Genomic DNA, 22978 nt, shown 5'->3' on the forward strand with positions numbered 1-22978 from the left:
CTATCAACACAGGAAAGAGCCTCAAAAAAATATTAGCAATCTGAATCTATTTTGAAAATGACATAGACCGGGTGTTCTAGGAATGCAAGAAACATAGAATTAAATGCTGACTGCGGCTGGGTCCCGGGCCCGCTGTAACAAAGCGCAGCAAACTGGCAGCTTAAAACAACAGAAAGTCATTCTCTCCCGGTTCTGGAGGCTGAAAGTCCAAGCTCTGGCTGTGGGCAGGGCTGGTTCCTTCTGACCACTCCCGGCCTTTCTCTGGCTCCTGGTGGTGCTGGCGACCCTGGGCGTCCCCTGGCTTGCAGACGCATCCGTCTGTCTCTGGCTCCATTGCCAAGGGTGTTCTCCTCGTGTCTCTGTTCTCACTAGGACACGGGTCCTACCTCAGGCCCACCCTCCTCCAATGTGACGTCATCACAACTCTACTAACTACATCTGAAGAGACCTATTTCCAAATAAGGGCCCATCCTGGGGTCCTGGGGGTTAGGACTTCAACATATCTCTTGGGGGAAGACACAGTTCAACCTATAACACTGATATCAATAGACTCAAAAAGAATACTTGGTAAAATGGTACATCCACTCACAGTAAAGAACCTGACAGTAGAAGGTGGACTTTCTATGCCTGACAGTGTCACAGCATCACAGGTATAGGTATGCAGCCTGAGCGCTGGGACAAGGCCAGGCCTGGTGTTAGATCAGCAAGAGCCCAGAAATAAGACTGATATATAACAATCTGTATGTATGCACCAGGAATGAGGAGAAGACAGGACTTTTTTATTTTTACTTTTTAAGTTTATTTATTTTGAGAGAGAGAGAGAGAGAGAGAGAGAGAGAGAGAGAGAGAGAACAAGTGTACGTGCAAGTGTCCAGGAGGGGCAGAGGGAGAGAGAATCCCAAGCAGGCTCCGTGCTGTCAGCACAGAGCCTGACGCGGGGCTCGATGTCACGAACCATGAGATCACGACCTGAGCCAAAATCAAGAGTCAGATCCTTAACGGACTGAGCCATGCAGGCACCCCAAGCAGGACTTTAAAAAGAAATGTAGGGGCACCTGGGTGGCTCGGCGGTTGAGCATCCGACTCGGCTCGGATCGCAATCTTGTGGTTCACGAGTTTGAGCCCCACATCAGGCTTGATGCTGTCGGCACACAGCCCACTTTGGATCCTCTGCCCCCGCCCCTCTCTGCCCCTACCCCACTCTCACTCTCTCTCAAAAATAAATAAACATCTCAAAAAACAAAGAAAAAAGAAATATAAAATAGATAAAGCACTTGGAAATAAACCTTAAAAAACATGCAAGCCCTTTGTGGAGAGAAGTGTAACACATACCATCTTAACGTGGGAGAAGACAAGACAATGGAGACACCCATTTCCCCTAAACTGACCCATAAACTCAACGCAGTTGTACTCCAAATCAAAGAGGGCTTCTTGTAGAAATCCTGGCCCCACACTGACCCAGTAACCCCACAACCCCACAGAACATCCAAGGAACTTTTGGAAAGGATACTCCGGCCCCCAGCAGGTAGCAGGGTGCAGGGCAGAGAAGGGTGGCCCGCTTCTCCAGTCGGTGCCCAGAGTGTGGGTGACAGACATTTGTGAACAGAATCCTAAAAAGAATCCAATCTGTCCACCTAATTACAGAGATGAGTCAGCAACCAATAGGATAAAGAGTTCAAAAGCACCACAATCCAATAAAAGTGAGACTTTATCTGATGAGCCCAGAGGCTGCTGGAGCTGCTGGGTCGGAGAGAGCTCAGGCAGGCCTTTGGGCTGCTGCACAGCGTGGGCCTCAGGGAGCCAGAGGTGGAGCCCACGCACCCGTCTGCTTTCTCCACAGTGCTCATGCCTGGGGTTCCTCAACCTCACCAGCGGAAGCGCCATTTTCTGGGGACAACCCCCAAAAGCCCCTCTGAACCTCCTCATGCCACCTGGCCACTGCCTCTTTGGCCTCTGACCTCTGGTGTGTCCAGTGCAAGGGCCCAGGGCAGGCCACCTCAAAATGTACCACGATGGCAAACTGATTATTATTTTTGCACCGAAGGTACTTGAGAAACCCCGGTGCAAGGTCATCAGACACACCTCTGTCTCCTGAGAGCAGGAAGTAAACCTCCCACATGAAAAATGCCCTCCCTGTACTAAGAAGTAAAAAGACACCCTTATCACCAGAGATATGGGCTTCATACCTGAGAAAGCCGGAGAAATAAACCCTGTTGGTGTTTTCACTAATCCACTACCCCAGCTCACGTTGTGCTTAGAATTCCTCACTGGCAAAGCTCCCAAAGATCTCTTTTTCTTTTTCTCTTTCTCTTTTTCTGTTTACTTATTTATTTTGAGAGTGGGAGAGAGACAGAGTGTGAGTAGGGGAGGGGCAGAGAGAGAGAGGGAGACACAGAATCCGAAGCTCCAGGCTCTGAGCTGTCAGCATAGAACTGACGTGGGGCTTGAACTCACCAACCGTAAGATCATGACCCGAGCCAAGATCAAGAGTCAGATGCTTAACTGACACTTAACCAACAGAGCCACTCACACACCCTGCAAAAGTCTGTTTTAGCCTATCAATTCCTCACAAATTTATTGTCTCTTTGCCTAAAATATATAAAAACTACTGCCTTGGTTATTTCCTGGGGTCTCAATTTCATTACTGGACCTCTGTGTGCACCAAATAAAACTTTATTTTTTCTCCCGTTAATCTATGTTCTGTCAATTTAATTCCTAACCCATCTGGAAGAATCCTGGGAGGAAAGAAGGAAATTTCTGCTCCCCAGCACCAGCATCCACACTGGTCTGACCCCTGTACGTGCCCCATCTTCCCCAGCCATGTAGGAGCACCACAGCTAGCTGTCCGGCCCCAAAGAGCACCCCAAATCTGCTGGCACACCCACCTGACCATGCCACAAAGGAATGGAATGTCCAGTTCCTGCCAATGGCTGCCAACCAGCCCTGTTTCCACCCTTGGCCCCTTGGACATCCTTTCCACAGGAGCAACATGGACCTTGAGGCATAAACCACGTTTAGTCACTTTGTGGTTTCCACTGTCCTTGAGTGGAAGCAGCCTGCCCGGCCTTTGGCCCTGCCTGCCCCATTGCTACCTCCCTGTCCCTGCCTGGCCTCCAAGGCCAATATCGCATCCCTACATCCTCCCTGGTTTGTCACCTCATTGTCACCAGGGCACACACCGTCCCATCATCTTCCTGACCAACCATGCCTTCTGGACTTGGCTCCCTGAGGTCCAGGCTTGGAGCAGCGCCTGCTGGGTGTGGGCCCTGGGGTGTGGGGCACCTGGGATACAGGGCACATCTGGGGGGTGCTGATGCCATATTCATGCTTCCCACAGTGGACAGAACCCAATGATCTCACAGTCATTAGCCAGAAGACCCCCGGCCCAATGCCTCCTGACAACCCTGTCTGGAAAAGACAAGCGTGGCAGCCCCCATCCCTCCAGAGGCCGCCCAGCAGGGGACAGACCTTGGCCCTCCGCATCCCCAGCAGAGGCTCTTGCCAAACGGAGACGAGAGCATTCTGGGGGCAAGGGTGGCAGCTGGTGCAGGCAGCTGTTTGCATGAGGTTCGGGCCCCACCTGGCACTTGAGGGTCTGGCCACCCACCCGCCTCACCTGCTGCTCTCTTCCTTCAGAGCCCCGAAAGCGGCCTGCCGGCTGGCCCTCCCCAAAGGCTCCTGCACCTTCTCGCCGGCGTCCAGCTCGGGCTCCAGGGAGGAGCTGGTGCTGCCCTCGTGGCTGACGCTGCTGCCCCGCCCGGGGCTGTTCTCCGCCGAGGCACGGGGTGACTCCGTGTTCTGCTTCAGGGTCTGCAGCTTGGCCAGGGGGATGATGTCACAGTCCTGCGGCCGGTGCCACACGGTGCGCTGAGTGCTGGCGTTGTAGTAGTAGAAGCGGGAAGTGTTGGGGTCAAACAGCTCCCACCACTGGTTCTCGCTGGTGCGCTTGATGCGGACGCCGGCAGGAGGGTCCCACACGCACTCGCCCGTGACCAGGTTGGCATACATGCGCTCTCGGGTGCGCGGCTCGATGATCTCCACCCACTCCAGCCTGAGAAAGAGCAAAAGGGGTGTCAGCGGGGTACACTGGCTTCCGTGGACAAGGGGTTCCTGCAGCCTGGCTAGAGGGGGGTCCCGGCCTCAGGGCTCAAGGGGCTCCTGCAGCCTGGCCCAGGACAGGGAGGTTGGAGTGGAGAAGAGGGCTGCCTCCAACCCCAGGCCCACTGCACCTCAAGCGGTGCCCCCTGTGTCCCTAGCTACTGCACAGTCCAGCTGCTGCGTGGTCCACCCAATGGCGGGGGGGTGGGGGGGGGTGGGCGTGGTCTGTAGACCCTCGCACCCAGTATCAGACCCCTTCTCACACAACTGGCTCCCAAATACAAGAAATCCTATCACTTATACAAGAAACCCAAGCCAAACTGACGTCCCACTCCAGATTTTCCACATGCTCACTACTGTCCAGCCCCCAGGAGCCCTCTGGGGAGTCTTGTGCCAAGCTGGCCTCGGAGGAACCTGGACACAGCCTGGCTGCTCTCAGTCTGTCCATCCGCCTGCAGCAGGAGTGGACACCCTTGTCTCTATAGTGGGCCCAGCTGGGATGTGCCTTGGTGCTCTGGAGCCATTTCCTCCAGGGGCCCCCAGGGTGCCCCCACCCACCCCAAGGATACAGCTTTCATCCTGCTAAGTTTTTTTAATGCAAAAGAGGACTTGGAAAACAAGGTATGCAAACTGAAGCTATTCAGAACAAGGACATTTTATTGTTATTTTTTATTTTGGAGAGAGAGAGAGAGAGAGAGAGAGAGAGAGAACTCAAGCAGGGGAGAGGAGCAGAGGGAGAGAGAGAATCCCAAGCAGGCTCCACGTTCAGCAGAGAATCTGACACAGGGCTCAATCCCATGACCCCGAGATCATGACCTGAGTTGAAATCAAGAGTTGGACACTCAACCGACTGAGCCACCCTGGTGCCCCATGAATAAGGCAATTTTAATGCCTGTATGTGTGATATCAGGCTGTGTCTGGCTGACATCTGGCACATTTTTATTCTGCTTCCAGTTTTCACACCAATTAACAACCCTTTAAATGCCACAGACCTCTCTGCCGTGTGGAGGTTCTGTGTCTGTGAGTCTTTCCACTGCTCCAGAACCCTGTGATGGGCACAACCCTCATTACTGCTGGGGTAGTTGGGAGGCCTCCAGCTGGGAGCACAGGGGGGCTCGCTCTCTCAGGACTGGACTCCCCATACTGGGAGGAGCGTGAGCCACATAACTTACTGTGTACTCCCAGCAGCACTGAGGCTCTGTGGCCTCTTTCAGGGTCAGCAGATGCTTCCGGAAGCCAGTGGGGAGGGCCAGGCGGGTCCTGGGTCCCCATCTCAGCCAGCACCTGGGTGTGGGTGCCCGGCACAGCACAGTGTGGAGGCAGTCTGCGAGGAAGGGATGGGGCACCGCTGTGGGGCACACGAGGATGTCACTGCCTCAGAGGCAGGAGGCGGAGAGCTGGAGGGGGGCAGGGAGGAGGGCGGGCAGAGAGAGAAGGGAGCACGGCGGGGCCAGATGCGGGACCGGCTCGTGGGTCTCCACAGAAGGGCCAGATGGTGCGGGCGAGGTGTAAGCAGCAGGGCTCATGAGAGAAAGGGGGGCGGGGAGCAAGTGGACAGCCCTCCTGACCTGACTTCACCTCACCTGAACAGCAGAGGGAAGCCAGGAGCAGACAGGGAAGGTGGTGAGGCCATGGTGTGCGCCGTTCTGTCTCGAGAGAAGGATAAAGAGCAGCCATCTGGACGATGGAGGAGGACCCATCCGTCCTGTGGGTGCCAGGAGGTGCCAGGGGGATCGAGCCCAGACTGCTGCTCCAGGGAAAGGGGACGCCAGTAGATGGCTGGGTGAGTCTGAACCCACAGCATGGGGCCACCCCCTTCTCACGGGGCCCACAGGCTGCACCTCACCGCCAAGGGAGGCCAGTGGGGCCTCTACGACTGATCACCCCGTTTCACTTTCAAAGTTTTAACTTTTTGTTTTGAAACCATCGTGGCCACGGAGGGTGCTGTAACAGAACACGGCGGAACGGGCAGCACACAAACAACAGACATTTGCTTTTGCAGCCTGGGTGTTCAGGTGCAAGGTGTCTGCAGGGCCGGGTTCTGGTGATCTTCCTACTGCACGCGGCACCCTTCCCTCCACGACGGACCCGCGTCTGAGTGTGCTGCTGGCTCTGTGGGTCGGTGTGAATCTGACCAGCACCCTGGTGTCCTCACCACGACAGCCGTGGACAGTCTGCACTTCTGAGGTCCCCGCTTCCTCTTCAGGTGTGTCTTGCCTATTCCTGGCCCTTGCTCTTGCCCACAAACCCTCGAATCAGCCTGTCGGCACCTCTGCTGGGTCCACCGCAGGAGGGTTAGACGTGCCTTCCACCCAAACCGTGTACCCACTCATCCAGGTCTCCCTTAAAGGATGCGCACATCTTTCATCAGATTTATTCCTAGGCTTCATACGTACACACTATTGTAAATCGCATGTTCTTTTTATTGTCTTTTATTTTTTATTTTTAAAAATTTACATCCAAATTAGTTAGCATATAGTGCAGCATGATTTCAGGAATAGATTCCTTAATGCCCCTTACCCATTTAGCCCATCCCCCCTCCCACAACCCCTCCAGTAACCCTCAGTTTGTTCTCCATATTTATGAGTCTCTTATGCTTTGTCCCCTTCCCTGTTTTTACATTATTTTTGTTTTCCTTCCCTTATGTTCCTCTGTTTTGTCTCTTAAAGTCCTCATATGAGTGAAGTCTTATGGTTTTTGTCTTTCTCTGACTAATTTCACTTAGCGTAATAACCTCCAGTTCCATCCACGTAGTTGCCAATGGCAAGATTTCATTCTTTTTGTTTGCCGAGTAATACTCCATCGTATATATGAACCACATCTTTATCCATTCATCCATCGATGGACATGTGGGCTCTTTCCATACTTTGCCTCTTGTCGATAGTGCTGCTATAAACATGGGGTGCATGTGTCCCTTCGAAACAGCACACCTGTATCCCTTGGATAAATGCCTAGTAGTGCAATTGCTGGGTCATAGGGTAGTTCTATTTTTAGTTTTTTGAGGAACCTCCAGACTGTTTTCCAGAGCGGCTGCACCAGCTTGCATTGCCACCAACAATGCAAAAGAGATCCTCTTTCTCTGCATCCTCACCAACATCTGTTGTTGACTGAGTTGTTAATGTTAGCCACTCTGACAGGTATAAAGTGGTATCTCGCTGTGGTTTTGATTTGTATTTCCCTGATGATGAGTGATGATAAGCATTTTTTCATGTGTCGGTTGGCCATCTGGATGTCTTCTTTGGAGATGTGTCTATTCACGTCTTTTGCCCATTTCTTCACTGGATTATTTGTTTTTTGGGTGTTGAGTTCGATAAGTTCTTTATAGATTTTGGATACTAACCCTTTATCTGATATGTCATTTGCAAATATCTTCTCCCATTCTGTCGGTTGCCTTTTAGTTTTGCTGATTGTTTCCTTCGCTGTGCAGAAGGTTTTTATCTTGATGAGGTCCCAGTAGTTCATTTTTGCTTTGGTTTCCCTTGCCTCCAGAGACGTGTTGAGTAAGAAGTTGCTGCGAGCAAGATCAAAGAGGTTTTTGCCTGTTTTCTCTTCGAGGATTTTGGTGGCTTCCTTACATTTAGGCCTTTCATCCATTTTGATGTTATTTTTGTGTCTGGTGTAAGAAAGTGGTCCAGATTCATTCTTCTGCATGTGCTGTCCAGTTTTCCCAGCACCACTTGCTGAAGAGACTGTCTTTATTCCATCGGATATTCTTTCCTGCTTTGCCAAAGATTAGTTGGCCATACGTGTGTGGGTCCATTTCTGGGTTCTCTATTCTGTTTCATTGATCTGAGTGTCTGTTCTTGTGCCAGTACCATACTGTATTAATGATGACAGCTTTGTAGTATAGCTTGAAGTCTGGGATTGTGATGCCTCCTGCTTTGGTTTTCTTTCTGAAGACTGCTTTGGCTATTCGGGGTCTTTTCTGGTGCCATACAAATCTTAGGATTGTTTGTTCTAGCTCTGTGAAGAATGCTGGTGCTATTTTGATAGGGATCGCATTGACTATGTAGATTGCTTTGGGTAGTATTGACATTTTAACAGTATTTGTTCTTCCTACCCAGGAGCATGGAATCTTTCTCCATTTTATTGTGTCTTCTTCAATGTCTCATAAGCTTTCTATAGTTTTCAGCATATAGATTTTTCACCTCTTTGCTTAGATTTATTCCTAGATACTTTATGGTTTTTGGTGCAACTGTAAATGGGATTGACTCCTTGATTTCTCTTTCAGTCGCTTCATTATTGGTGTGCAGGAGTGCAACCGATTTCTGTGCGTTGATTTTATACCCTGCAACTTTGCTGGATTCATGGCTCAATTCTAGAAGTTTTTTGGTGGAATCTTTTGGGTTTTCCATATAGAGTGTCATGTCATCTGTGAAGAGTGAAAGTTTGACCTCCTCCTGGGCGATTTGGATGTCTTTTATTTCTTTGTGTTGTCTGACTGCAGAGGCTAAGACTTCCAATACTATGTTGAGTAACAGTGGGGAGAGTGGACATCCCTGTCTTGTTCCTGACCTTAGGGGGAAAGCTCTCAGTTTTTCCCCCATTGAGGATGATATTAACGTTGGGTCGTTCACATATGGCTTTTATGATCTTGAGGTATGCTCCTTCTAGCCCTACTCTCTTGAGATTTTTATCAAGAAAGGATGCTGTATTTTGTCAAATGCTTTCCCTGCATCTACTGAGAGGATCATACGGTTCTTGTCCTTTTATTGATGTGATGAATCACGTTAATTGTTTTGCGGAGCACGTTCTTTTTAAAAACAAAATCGGGACATATAACATATACAGACAAATGTACAAAACACAGAGATAAGTTTAATGAGCAATTATGATTCAACACTGGTGTCGCCATCACTCGCCAACAAATAAAACGAGGCAGCATCCAAGACACAGCCACATCACACCTGTTCGCCCCGAGGACACCACGATCCTGAGTTTTAAGGCAACCGTTTTCCTTGCTTTTATAGTCCAAACATCTTTTTTTTTTTTTTTTTTAGTCCAAACATCTTTGAAGATAACCCTAAACAAATTTTTTGAGGTGTGTCTATTTTTCAATCACACATTCACGCAATAAAACTATTTTTTTGTGTGTCTCGTCTCTTTCACTTGCAACCGAAACCCATTGACGCTGTCTACCTGGCTGCAGCCCGCCCAAGCGCACAGTGCACAGTGCTGCACTGCCTGAAGCTGTCACACGGTTTTGTGTGTGTGCATGTGTTTTTTTTAATGTTTTTATTTATTTTTGAGAGACAGAGTATGAGCAGGAGAGGGGCAGAGAGGGAAGGAGACACAGAATCTGAAGCAGGCTCCAGGCTCCGAGCTGTCAGCACAGAGCCCGACGCGGGGCTCAAACTCATGGACTGTGAGATCATGACCTGAGCCGAAGTCGGACGCTTAACCGACTGAGCCACCCAGGTGTCCCTGTGTGCGTGTGTTTTTACGTTTGTCTGTCGGTTTGTCTGTTTAGGTAATTTCTATACCCAACGTGGGGCTCAAACTCACAATCCCGAGATCAAGAGTCCACTCAGGTGGACTTGAGCCAGTCAGGTGCCTGGGTCACATGTTTTTAACATCTGAGTGGTTGGCCATCTGGGACCATGTTTCACAACTCTGCTATGCACATCCTCATCCATGAGCCCTGCGCAGGGGCTGCAGAAGCCTGCAGAGGTAAGACGCCGGGTCCCAGGAGTGCACACCAACTGTCCAGAGGACCCCGACTTGCTCCCCCCTGAAGTGCGCCCAGCAACACTGCTTGCTCCTCACCCTCACCTGCTGGTAGTGTCCAATTTTTACATTGTTAAATTTATAATTTTCTGATTGGTGATGGTGTACAGAAACACATTTTGTACATTACTTAAAAATTTTTTTTAATTTATTTTGAGAGAGAGACTGCAAGTGAGGGAGGGGCAGAGAGCGCGGTGGGGAGAGAGAGAGAATCCCAAGCAGGCTCTGCACTGTCAACACGGAGCCTGATGCGGGACTCAAACTCGTGAACCATGAGATCGTGACCTGAGCCAAAATCAAGAGCCAGACGCTTAACCAACTGAGCCCCCCAGGTGCTTCTGTATATTACTTTTGTATAAGTAATCTTCCTCAATTTTCCTATTGACTCTAACAATTTACTATAGATTCACCTGGGAATAAACAAGGAAGAGCCCTCTCGTCATTTGTGTGTAATGTAACGGAACTGTCTTTGTAGACGATGTTAACGATTTGGCAAATAAACAGAACAAATAACTCACTGTGACATATATTCAGGTGCAAGTTCACTTTCAATTAGTGAAACGCAGGATCTGGGGGACTCCTGGATCTGAAGGTTGGCATCTTTAAACAATTCTGGAAAACCCTCCGTGGCCCCACTCTGAAGCAAACCTCCCAGTGCTCTGCCTCCTTCTGGGCCCCACGGGGCCCTCACTCGTGTTGTGGAGCCTGCACATCCCGCTCCATCTTGCCTGCCACGCCAGATCGCCCCTTCAGTCCCTCTTCCTACTTCATTCGTTCTCTCTTCATCTGTGTTAAAGCTGCTGGTCCTTCTCCAGGGTCGTTCCTCAGGGTCTTTCGTTCTCCACTCACGCGTGCAAGTTCCTCACGGTTCTGGAAACCCGGCGATTCTGTAACTGATGATTCCAGTATAGGCATCTTTAATGGGCCTCTCCCTGCCAGTCTCACTCCGGATGCTCTGTTTCCCTAGATGTCTGTCCTCTGACTCTGACTCCTCTGCGCTCCCTCTCTGTGCCTGCAACAGGGCTGCTCAGCACTACGGGAATAAATCTGGCCCCACGGTGCGACGTCTCCACAGGGTCCACACCTGCCCTCACCTTGCTGTCCACGGGATGCTTCAAAATGCTCAGCGTGCTTCCCAGGCCTCCCATCACCCTCCTGTCCACTCCTTCCCACAGACGTCCCTCAGCTGCCCCATAGAGAACCCAGAGATTAGGTGTCCCTCCTCCCCAAAGATGTCCCTCAGCTGCCTCACAGAGAGCCCAGAGTGGAGATGTCTCTCCTCTCCACAGACGTCCCTTAGCTGCCCCACAAAGAAGCCCAAGTTTAGGTGTCCCTCCTGTCCACAGACATCCCTCAGTTGCCCCACAGAGAGCCAGAGCGAGGAGGTGTCCCTTCAGTGCAGCTTCCCCTTGACACCCTACATGAGCACACGGCCTACCCCGCATCCCATCCCACACTCCCGTCAACAAACTTTTCACACCCAACATACAGGCTGGTAACCCTGCCACTGGCTTACAGAACCCCGAGTACCCCCTTCAGGGAATCGCTGCTCTGCTGTGGGTCACTGCACCCAACAGGGACATCTTGAGAGCCCAGCACAGGGAGGAGTCCCCTGTCTTTGTAAGCTCCACCTCTCCTCCTTCTTGCGCCTGCAGTCAAACTGGGCTGCTCTCGGGGGACGGACTCTGTGGTTTCCTGTGACCCCCACCCACCACATGTCAGTCATCCTGTGTGAGGAAGAACAGAGTGTCCTGGGGACAAAGGCTGGGAGAGAATGTCCCGGAACCGTGAGGACAGGAGGCAGGCCTGCAGGCTGTGCCGTCCAGGCTGCAGCCGCCCCTCAAGGCCAGCGGCTGTGGAAGACGGGGCAGGAGTCCCCTCATCAGCTCCCGGTCTGCCCCTTCCAGGGCCATCCTCCACCACATCCACCGGTTTGCTGCTCACGTGAAAATCTGCTTCCCCAACTGCCCCACAGCACTGAGTGGGACTGCGCCAGCCCTGCTTCTCCACGCGACACGAATGTGCCAAGTGGCCCTCTTCCCTGCCACGAGGCAGGTCTTGACCTAGCACAGAGACCCTCACCCCGGCTCCAACTGCCTTCACCTGCTTGCAGCACCCGGCTGGCTGCCAGCTGGCCATTCCCCTCAGTGTAGACACAGCAACATTCTAACCCTGGGAATTGGGTCGCCGTACCTGGGAAACCCTCGGCGGCTTGAGCCATCCCAGGGACAACACGCGCTCCCAGAAAACTCACACTTCCCACTCTCGGCTTCCTGATCTGGCCAAGCTCTCCTCACAGGACAGTCGGCCACTTGTGCCTCCACCCCCAGAGCCACTTACACAGGCACCTCCTCTCAGCTACCTGGCAAATACTGGGACACCAAAGGATGGCATCCTGTACTCAGAGGCACCCATGCATACGGGCCAAAGAGCATGAAAGGGACCCGCAGATGCTTCAAAGAAGACAGGCCGGCTGACCAAGGGCTATCTCCACCCAAGGCAGGAAAGGAAGTAAGGGACGGAGTGGGGGGACCCCCAAGAAGACACCTGGATGCAGAGGCCTGGAGGCCAGGGCAGGAGCTTGCTTGAGTGAAGGGCCAGGGCAGGAGGCTTGAGTCTTGCTTGAGTGAAGAGAGAAACCCTGAGAATGGCTCTCGGCAGGGCTGACATGATCTCACTCAAGCTGATTCATAGGGAACAAGGATGGAGACTTCTGGAAGGCCAGGCAGGAGCCAGCCCCAAGGTCAGGTTGGGCACGGGGCACGGACCCCCCAACGGGTGAGAGGCTGCTGGAGGGCGGGAATGGAAGGTGGGCTGCGTGCTGGGCTCCCTGAGGGGAGGAAGTGCGGCACCCTTGCGCCCCCAGGCGGCCACCCCACGGTGGTCCCTGCACCCTGCCCCTCACACAGCTGTGCTGCTCTCCCATCCCGCCTCACAGTGATGGATTTGACCAGAACAACGTCCACAAAAGCCCCCAAAAGACTGTTCTGGCAGAAAAGCTCCCAAAGGGCTGAACTGAACATTCTAAGCCCTAGAGAAGCAAGACCGACTCTTATTTTTGCTTTAAATACACTTTCAAGTGAATCTGATGGCTATAACTCTCTCTAAACAAAGAATACCATCTGTTCCCTTTTTGGCACACTCCTGTGCGTGCGTGGGTAGAACCCCACTTTTTCAGAAGAATGTTCTGGTCACCCCTGGGGTACAGCATTGAACCAAGACCCGTGGGGAGCCAGAGGACAGAGAATGCATATAGGATCCCTGCACGGAGTAAGGAGGAGACACAGCAGAGTTGGGGCTGGGCCAGTGCTCAGCTCCCCCACCCAGACCCCTGCCAGGCAGGCTGGGGAGAGGGAGCTTTGTGCGGCCTGGAGATAACCACCTCCTTGCTGGAGTAAGTGCTGTCTATGCCCAGCGCTCGGCCCGTGGGGCCGGCATGGCGCATGGACACGCAGTCACCAGCCATGTGACAACGAACTGTGCTCCAACTGCCCCTGTGGGCTTCCCTGCCAGAAGAGGCCCAACACTGCAGGCGACAGACTGGCAGTAGTATCTGAGGTGAGTCAGTGAAAAGGAGCGGCAAGCTGGCCTGTGGTGCCCTCAGTGTGCTGGGAGTGGTGCGCACGAAGTCGACCCAGAGGGCCCTTCCAGCCTCCCCGGTTCTTAGAGATACTCACTTGCAGACAATGATGTGTTCAAGTAAGTATTTCCTGAAATAACTTAATGAGTGTCAGGTATGTGCCAGGCAACTGACCAGGTCAAAGGGACACAACAGTGACCAAGCACATTCTCTGCCCTCCAGATTCTCATGACAAGTGCCGGACCCACTCACTGGGGAAAGGAGTGTTTTCAACAAATGGGGCTGGGACAGCTGCATGTGCACATGCAAGAAAAGGAAGCTGGACCCCTACCTCATACCACACAAAGTTAACTCAAGATGGATCAAAGACCTAAATGTAAGAGCTAAAGCTATAAATCTTGGAAGAAAACATAGGGGTAAATCTTCATGACCGTGGATTTGGCCATGGATTCTTGGACCTGACACTAAAAACATGAGCAACAAAAGAAAAATCGGTAAGTTGGACTTGATCAAAATTTAAAACTTTTGTGCTACAAATAATACCATTAAGAAAGTGAAGGGGCGCCTGGGGGCTCAGTCGGTTGAGCATCTGACTTCGGCTCAGGTCATGATCTCATGGCTCGTGGGTTCGAGCCCCACGTCGGGCTCTCTGCCGACAGCTCGGAGCCTGGAGCCTGCTTCGGATTCTGTGTCTCCCTTGCTCTCTGCCCCTCCCCCACTCGTGCTCTGTCTCTGTCTCTCAAAATAAATAAATGTTAAGAAGAAACCAAAAAAAAAAAAAAAGAAAAGAAAGTGAAAAGACAGCCACGGGGAAGGGGAAAATACATTTGCAAATCACGTATCTGATAAAGGACTTGTATCCGGAACGCATAAAGAACTCTTACAAGACAAATGCCCAATTAAAAAAATGGGCAAAAAATCTGAAGAGGCATTTCTCCAAAGAAGATAAACAAAAAGCCAACAAGCACACAAAACGGCGCTTGACATCAACAGGCAACAGAGAAGGGCAAACCCAACCACGATGAGACTCCACACCGATGAGACTGTAGAATGGCTACAGTAATTTCTTAAAACCATAACGACAAGTATTGGAGGAGATACGGAGAAACTGCGACCTTCATACTCTGCCGGTGGGAACTTAAAATGGTACATCCACTCTGACAGTCTGGCAGCTCCTAGAAAGTCAGACAAAGTTACCACATGCCCCGGCATTTCTCTGACCCAAGAGCAACAGAAACCTGCACAGAAGTGTTCACACAGCGTGAGTCATAATAGAGAGAATGTGGAAACAACACAAATGCCCATCACCTGACAAACGGATCAACATGTGGTGCAGCTACACGAGAGGATGTGCTGTGATGTGGATGAACCTTGAAAACATTACTCTGAGTAAAAAAAGCCAGTCATGAAAGACTACCTGTTGCGTGATTCCGTTTATTTAAACCGTCAGGAGCAGAAAAATCCATAGGGAGATGGCAGATTAGTGGTTGCCAGGGCTGGGGCGGGGGGCGGGGTGGGGTCAGCTGCCCAAGGGGTTTCTTGGTGGGGTCGTAAAAACGCAGACAGTGGTGATGGCTGCATAACTTCTCGAATGTACTAAAAACATTGTACACTTTGAAGGGTAAATTAATTTATGTGAACTGTGTATCATTGAAAAAAAAGGACTGCCACTTCAGGGGAGCCTAGCAGGTTGAAGCAGGGGTTGCATGGGGGGGTGCTCGCCACAGAAGGTAGCGGGGAGGAGCGGAGGCTTCCCAGGTCACAGCTGGTGCTGCCCAGACAGACAAGCACAGAGGCTGACAGGGCGGGACTGACCTCTGGGCTCCAGTGTGAGTTGGCCACGACCTGAGCAGGTACCAGGACATCAGTAAGCGCTCAGCTCCTAGTTGCCCCCCCACCAGCCCCCTGAACGCCCCCCGCCCCAGGCCATCGGCCCTCCTCGGCACCAGCCCCCCTCCCGTCCTACGCACGGGCGTGCCTGCCCACCTCGGCGCCCCGTGCTGCCCCTGCTCTGTGCCGCCTTCTCGCCCGCAAAGCCTGCCGTTGCAGGGACGTCACCCATGTTCACATCAGCCTCTTCCACCCTTTACAGGTTGTTGGCACCCAGGAGAGATATCGCCTGTCCTCAGACCTCACATTCACACTCTGTCCCAAACTCCCATCGCCCCATCGTCGGACAACGTCCTCTTGTGCGGCTGCGGCCTTGTCATTCTACTGCTTTCTACCTGTAGCCAGTGTGGCCACAAAGACTCCCACGTCCCAGACCCTGGCAGACACCAAACCCACTCTCACTGCTAAGCGAATTCATCAATGCAGACAGCACCCTAAGAGCAAAACCAGGGGATGGGCTGGAACGCCCACAACGTCCCCCAGCAAGAAGTGGCTGTGCATGCCATGCCCTCTTGTCCCCTCGCTCCACTGGCCTCGCTGCCCCGTCAGCGTCTGCCTTCCTCCTGCAGGAGGGCCAGATGATGCTGAGTCCCCCGCCCGACAGCCCTGCGTAAAGGAAAAGCCCTCTGCATCGCCTGACCAAGGGCTCTGTCCAGTGTCATGGCCCAGTTACTGAACTGGGGCCTGGGCCTGGTGGTCCCTCACAGAGGGAGCAAGGGCTGCACATGTGGAAACTCGGTTAGAGCACGAGCACCACCCAGGAAGGGGAGGGCAGCAAGCACACGGCCCTGCCCACCTCCAGGTGCTGCTCTGCACACGGTGTGCATTTCTACGTTTCAGGAAACACGAAGCTCACACCTACTGAATAAAACTGGCAATGAAGCATACCCGAGGAAACAGCACAGGGCTCAAACCTCACAGGCCTTGTCTGCTCCGCTGACAGTGCCCTGGGCAGATACTGTTGGACCCACCACGATGTCCAACCATTCTTCCAGACCTGTAGCTTCAGCCTGAGTCTCTTTGAGCGTCTGTGTCCCATGAGCACAGGGGGAGGCATGCATGCCCTTCCTCACACAGTCTTCCCTTCTAGGCCTTGGCTCAAGGGATGCCCCAGCAAACTGCCTTGGCAAGACCCAGGGCCCCAGGACACTTGCACGTGCTCATTGCTGAGCCTGCCCAGCGGCACTGGCATCAGCAGCTCCTTTCACACTGTCCCAGAGCCACCACGGGGTGAGGCGCCAGGTCAACACAACACCACACTGAGACCAGTGTGTGAGCCTGGGCTGCTCGTCCACGACCACAGCAGCCACAGTCCTTCCTTCAGAGCCACAGCAGAGCCAACACACCTCTCAGTCCTCAGTGCGCAATCAGGCCCCACATGAAACGGAGAAGTGACTGGGCAGATGAGAATCAACTCCAAGCCCCACTCCCTGTGCCTGGCAGGACCGGCACTCTGAGCACCAAGGACATCAGGAACATTAGCACCTTGGGAAAGGACGGGACAAGGCAAAGATGACAGACAGTGCCACAGGAGCAAGACACCAGCAAGAACATGGTCCTGGGCACACGTCCAGCAAGGCACTCGATCTTCACGGGTGAATGAACGAATGATGGGCCTCTTCACGGGTGAATGAACGAATGATGGCCAGAACACATCACAGCCGGCATTTCCCCCCAAATTAGCCTACGGTCTGGATACACTGCCAATGAGAATCCCAACAGGACATCTTTTCTGGGTAGGGGACAGACTGACTACCATTTATACCAAGAGGAGGCAAAAGCATTTTGAAAAGGGCTGGAGGGGGCATATGAAGGCCCAACAGGAGGCCAAGGCAGGCTGTGTGCTCAAGTGCGCACACAGACGCATGGATGGAAAAGAAAGCCCCTCACAGATCTGTCCCCTTGGGAGACAGGTGACATTCACAACCTAGGCCAACTGTCTATACGGAAAGCAGCCCAGTTGGATTCACACGAATCCAAACCTTAAAGTATCCAGAGGAGCCTGAAGACCTCAGTCAGGAAAGGGTTTATGAAATCAGACAGAAAAGACGGGAAGGCACAAGAAACCCAGTGAGACAGATGACATCGGAGTTTAACATGTTTGTTCATCAAAAACCAACCAAATAACACGAAAAGTAAGTACAGAGAAAAAATATTCCATGCGTGTAATCCAATCACATACCTAGGGTACAAAGGAAAGCCTACAAATCAGAAAGGTTAAGACAAATGATTCAGCAGAAAGAAAAGGATGAGAGATTATTCTCAGAGGAAGAAGACTGAGGAGACGATGCTCCCTAGGTGTCAGGTACGGATGCTGAAGCCACAGGCCAACCACCAACCATGAAGGAACTTCTGGTGGAGCCGGCACACGGCAGTGGGGCAGGGGGGATCTGGCATCTACGCTGCTTTCAGTGCAGGGATAGCCCTTGGGATCCAGCGGCACAGGCACCATGGGAGGGAGAGCTGGCTGCTATGTGTCCTGCCCGGTGCTGACCGCGCCCTAGGAGGTACGTGAGCCGCGGGAAGTCAGCTGCGAGGAGAGTGGGCCTGAGAGGAGCAGGCACATGCGGTCTGTGGGTCAGAATGTGGCCAGGTCAGGACATGCAGAACACACGCAGAGGTCAACGGAACCGGCAGAAGGGCGGAGGCAGACTTACGAAGCCAAGCACAGACATCGCGGATCAGGGCCTTTAATGAGCGGTGCTGGACAACTGGACAGCATTTGGTGAACCGAAAAGGCAGGTCCATACCTCACAAAACACAAGAATGAGCTCCAAGTGGACCTGAGCTCTACACACAAGAACAAAACGATACCAGCACCATGAGAAAACTCTGTCTTTCCCCATAACCTCAACAAAGGGAAAGATTTTCTAATTGTGACTAAAAGTCCAGATGCACGAAAAGAAAAGATTAATAGAGTATAAAGTGAAAAATATTGTTTTTTGGGACACATTTGATGAAAATATTAAATATTAAAAAAAATGTCTTTAATGTTTATTTATTTTTGAGACAGAGAGAGACAGAGCATGAACTAGGGAGGCTCAGAGAGAGAGGGAGACACAGAATCTGAAACAGGCTCCAGGCTCTGATCTGTCAGCACAGAGCCGGATGTGGGGCTCGAACTCACAGACCATGAGATCATGACCTGAGCTGAAGTCGGATGCCCAACCAACTGAGCCACCCAGGCGCCCCAAAAATATTAAATATTTTAATATAAATTACAGACAAAGGGCTCTAATCCTTCATATATGGATTTGAACAAAAAAACCCCATAAAAATACCATAGAAAAATGGGAAAAGGAGACATTCCACTTCTCCTGGTATTAGACATAAAACCCAAGTTGAGTGGAGACCCATTGCCCCTACCCCACACGCCATCCAAGGGAGGCAGTGGGCAGACGGGCACAGCACACAGGACTCCACGGAGGGCATGCAGTGGCCAACACATCTATGGCCCTGCGGCCCCTCGTCTGGATGTACCTGGAGACATACCTCTGACAACACAAAATTACAAAGCACAGGCTTTGCACTGCAGCACCCTTGTAACTGCACAATATTGGAAGCTGCCAAGATACACAACTCAAGACTGGCTGAACACTACGGTGGGCATGCACAGAGTGATCCAGGGATCCTCACAAACACAGGAGGTAAACCAGAAAAACCACCGGCCAGAGGCCTGCACAGAGGTCTGGGAAGGAGTGGTCCTTCTCTGAATGTATGTGCTGCATAGTTTTGTCTTTTAGAACCACGTTAATGGTCTATGTGTTTACAAAACAAAATTAAAGCAACAGGAAGAGAAAGGAGAAGGAAAAAACTCAATGGAAATGGAAACAAATGAATCCAACTGTATTTCAATGAGCATCACAACCACAACCAAGGGGAAAGAACTAATCCAAGGGAGAACAGGACTAGACTCTGTATTCAGTTTTTGAGCAGAGTGCACATGGGGGGTGGAGTACAAAGAAATTCTGACCTTATTTTGAGTGTTTTATATGTGTGTGTATATATATGTATACACACACACACACACACACACACACACACGGAACAGGTGAAGCAATTCCGAAATGGTTTGCAGATAGGCTATCAGATGAGCAAACGAGTATACATGCTGATGCTCTTGGGAGCAGGCGGCTGCCGAGAAGAGCAGACCCTCGGGGAAAGCGCTGGAACTGGAGGAACTGGAGTGAACTTAGCACTTTTAATGTGTGTACATAGATGCACACACACATTTTCTCGTCTGCTTAAAGGGCCAAGAAGCAAACACAGTGCCAGAGCCGCAAGTATGCCAAGCCCTCAGACTGGCCCTCCAATACCCATCTTCCTGGAAAGGAACCAGGGCTGCTCAGAGAAGCAGCTGCCTGCAGGCGGGGCGGCAGCACAAGACGTGCCTGGAGCCAGAAGGAAGGAGCATCCAAGAGGCACGGACACGTAGCAGAAGGAACCTCACCGGCCCCATCTGGGACAACGCAAGCACCAAAGTAATTAAGTGCAAGAACGAACTACAGACCCTGTAGAACAGAAAGGAATTTCTGAGTCCGTACTGAGAATGAACAGAGGAATCCACGAGCAGGGACAAGGGGTGCAGAGTGCCGGCTGTAGGCCCCCCGTAGCAGGGAAGTCAGCGCTCTGCACGCATCCCAGGAAAGACTGAACTGTGTAAGAAACGAGCAGAACGCCCAAAGCAGTGAGGGGCAGGGTGGCGAGGGGAGAGCGGAGGAGCAGTAGGTGGCCGTGTGTCTGCAGAGGTGAGACCCCGGGACCGGCAAGGACACGGCTGTGCGGCATCTACTAAGAAATCGGCAAACACAAACCAGCGCTCCGTTTGAAAGGGCAACTATTGCCTTAAAAAGTGTCAGTGTCACAAAAGGCAGGGAACCTTCCAGATTATAAAAGGCGAAGGGGCCGCACAGCAGCAGCAAGTCCGGTAGGGCGAGTGTCTCAGGAGGGGCTGGAAGCACCGTGAAGGGTGACAGGAACCAGCTGCCAAAGGCTGGACCACGAGGCAGAGGAGATGGGAGACGTGCCCCACATGCCCCCCAAAAACGGCACCGTGCCGAGGGAGGGGGTGCACAGAGGCCACAGGGTGAAGGGCAAGGTGGTGCAAGTATCCAGTGTACCGTTTCTGCTCTTGCAACTTTTCTGTAAGTGTGGGATTATTTACAAATAAAGCTGAAAACGAGAAACATTAAAACGATGAACTGCCTTGGTGTGGACTGATGCCCGGAGGGGCGCACGGAGTTGGGTCCACCGCTGGCCTGCAGGGCATCTGGGCCCCCTCCCTCTGCAGCAGGAACCCAGGGGCGGGGCTTCCAAGGGAGCACATCAAATCCCGAAGAAAGCAGGGCTCACCCCTGGCAGCAAAGCCCTGGCAGCCCGCCGGCTGCTGGTCCTTCTCTGAAAGGAAGAAAACCAGTCCTCTGATGACTCGGCCCGCACAGACGGCTTCCGCTTACCTCGTGCTCGACCCTGAAATCCGGGGCTCCTGCACGCCAGCATCATGGCTGTCACATTCATAATCCCTCGTCTGGGACATTGCAGTCTTTTCCGGAGGCCCCAGGCGGACAGAAGTCAGAGGATCATCGGGACTCTCCCTCCACTGTCAGTCAGGAAGGCACCGCCCTGTGAGAGAGCAGAAGCCTCTAAGCACATAAACTCGGAAAACATCTTTGGGTTTGGGGAACCCGAAACGGCCCAGCCCAGCCCCTCACAGCCCAGTGTGCTGGCCAGAGTAAGGAACATCCAGGCCCGAGCGCAGTTTCTCTGCTCCCTGTGCCCGGCCCCTGAACCCCAGCCCACAGGAGGGCACCCAGGCCCCTTGCCAGCTGACCCTGGGGAAGCTGCTGCCACCTCTCAGACACAATGTCCTCGGCTTCCAACAGGGACAGCACCACCCGCCTGGGGCTGCAGTAGCGCTGTGCACAAAGCATGTGGCATGGCCCAGACAGGAAAACGCTCACGAATAAGCAACACTCACACAGGATCACCTGATTGATGACAAAGGGTGGACTTTTCTTTTTAAAATATTTATTCATTTTTGAGAGAGAGAGGGAGGGAAGGAGGGACAGAGGATCTGAAGCAGACTCTTGTGCCAACAGCAGCAAGCCTGACGAGGGGCTTGAACTCACGAACCATGAGATCATGACTTGAGCTGAAGCTGGATGCTCAATCGACTGAGCCACCCAAGCTCCCAAGAGTGGACTTTTAAAAAATGGTATTGTCGTGACTAGATACACACATTGGAAAAAATGGATCCTGACCCCTATCTCATCCAATACACAAAACTCCATTCTAGACGAATTATAGTTCTAAACATTACAAGTAAAACAATAAGGTTTTTAGAAAAAAAAATGTAGAAGTTTTTTAGTCTTATAGCAGGTTTGGGTATCTCAATCAGACATAAAAAACCACTAAGCACAAAGAAAAATTAATGAGTTGACTATAATAAAATTAAGAGCCCCTGTTTATCAACACACCATTAAGTAAAAAGACAAGCCCAGAAAGGGAAATATTTGCTACAGAGAACATGCACAACACAGGACACACGTATGCGTATCTAATCTAACTAGTCCCAGGACATATACAAAATTCCTAGGAAAAGGCAGATAATCCAACAGAAAAATGGACGAGGACTAGAACAAACACTTTAATGTTTATTTTTTTTTATTTTTGAGAAAAGCATGCACGGGGAAGGGTAGAGAGAGAGGGACAGACAGTCCCAAAGCAGGCTTCGAGCTGACAGCAGAGAGCCCGGGTTCAAACTCACGAACCATGAGATGAAGACTTGAACTAAGTCGGATGTTCAACTGACTGAGCCACCCAGGCACCCTTTAACAAATATTAAAAAAAAATCCATGTGGCTAATAAACACATGGAAGTATGCTCAGCCTCATCAGTCATCAGGGAAATGCTTACGCCATCAAGAGCCCAATGGCAGGGGCACCTGGGTGGCTCAGTCGGTTAAGCGTCCGACTTCAGCTCAGGTCATGATCTCACAGTTTGTGAGTTCGAGCCCCGCGTCGGGCTCTGTGCTGACGGCTCGGAGCCTGGAGCCTGTTTCAGATTCTGTATCTCCCTTTCTCTCTGCCCCTCCCCTGCTCATGCTCTGTCTCTCTCTGTCTCAAAAATAAATAAACATTAAAAAAAAAAATTAAAAAAAAAAAAAAAAAAGAGCCCAATGGCTAATTAAAATATAATGTTAATGAAAAAGCATAACCAGTACACCCACCAAAATGGCTAAAATGGGAAAGGAAACCCATCACATGCTAGCAAGGGCAAGGCAGCTCATCAGGGCTTCAAGAGATGGGTCAGCCTGCTCAGGACCACAGCTGGCAGTACTTCCTAGAGCTGCACGTACACCTCGGCCCCCACCGAGAGCTTCCACTTACAGCGATAAAGGCTGGCAGAGGACGGACGGACGGACACACACACACACACACACACACACACACACACACCTGGACCTGCACACAATGTTCCCAGCAGCCCTGGTCACAATGGTCAAAACAAGAAACTCCCGAATGTTCACCACAGAACAGACCCTCAAAGTTCCTCCAGGAGCCTACCCACAACCTAGGTGAAGCTCCCAGAGGGTGAAAGACAAAAGCCAAACACAATCAGACGCATATAGTACGATTCCCTCACATAAATACGTTCAAAATCAGGCTGAATCAGTCTCTGCTG

General features: G+C 51.7%; 1 protein-coding gene across 3 annotated transcripts in view; it reads right to left on the reverse strand.

The window, feature by feature from the left end:
- ARHGAP39 (Rho GTPase activating protein 39) overlaps positions 1-22978 on the reverse strand; it is a 109591-nt gene that overhangs the window by 39266 nt on the left and 47347 nt on the right. For 2 of the 3 annotated variants that reach the window (XM_060611609.3, XM_060611605.3), the window contains exons 2-3: positions 20752-20917; positions 3617-4051 (exon numbers count right to left, since the gene is read on the reverse strand). In XM_060611609.3, the coding sequence (XP_060467592.2) occupies positions 3617-4051; positions 20752-20831 (515 nt within the window). In that variant the 5' untranslated portion in view covers positions 20832-20917. The remainder of the gene's footprint in view (positions 1-3616; positions 4052-20751; positions 20918-22978) is intronic. The other variant, XM_060611610.3, reaches the window with a different exon arrangement.

This window comes from Panthera onca, chromosome F2 (assembly GCF_046562875.1).
Source record: "Panthera onca isolate mPanOnc1 chromosome F2, mPanOnc1 haplotype 2, whole genome shotgun sequence".
Lineage (NCBI taxonomy): Eukaryota > Metazoa > Chordata > Mammalia > Carnivora > Felidae > Panthera > Panthera onca.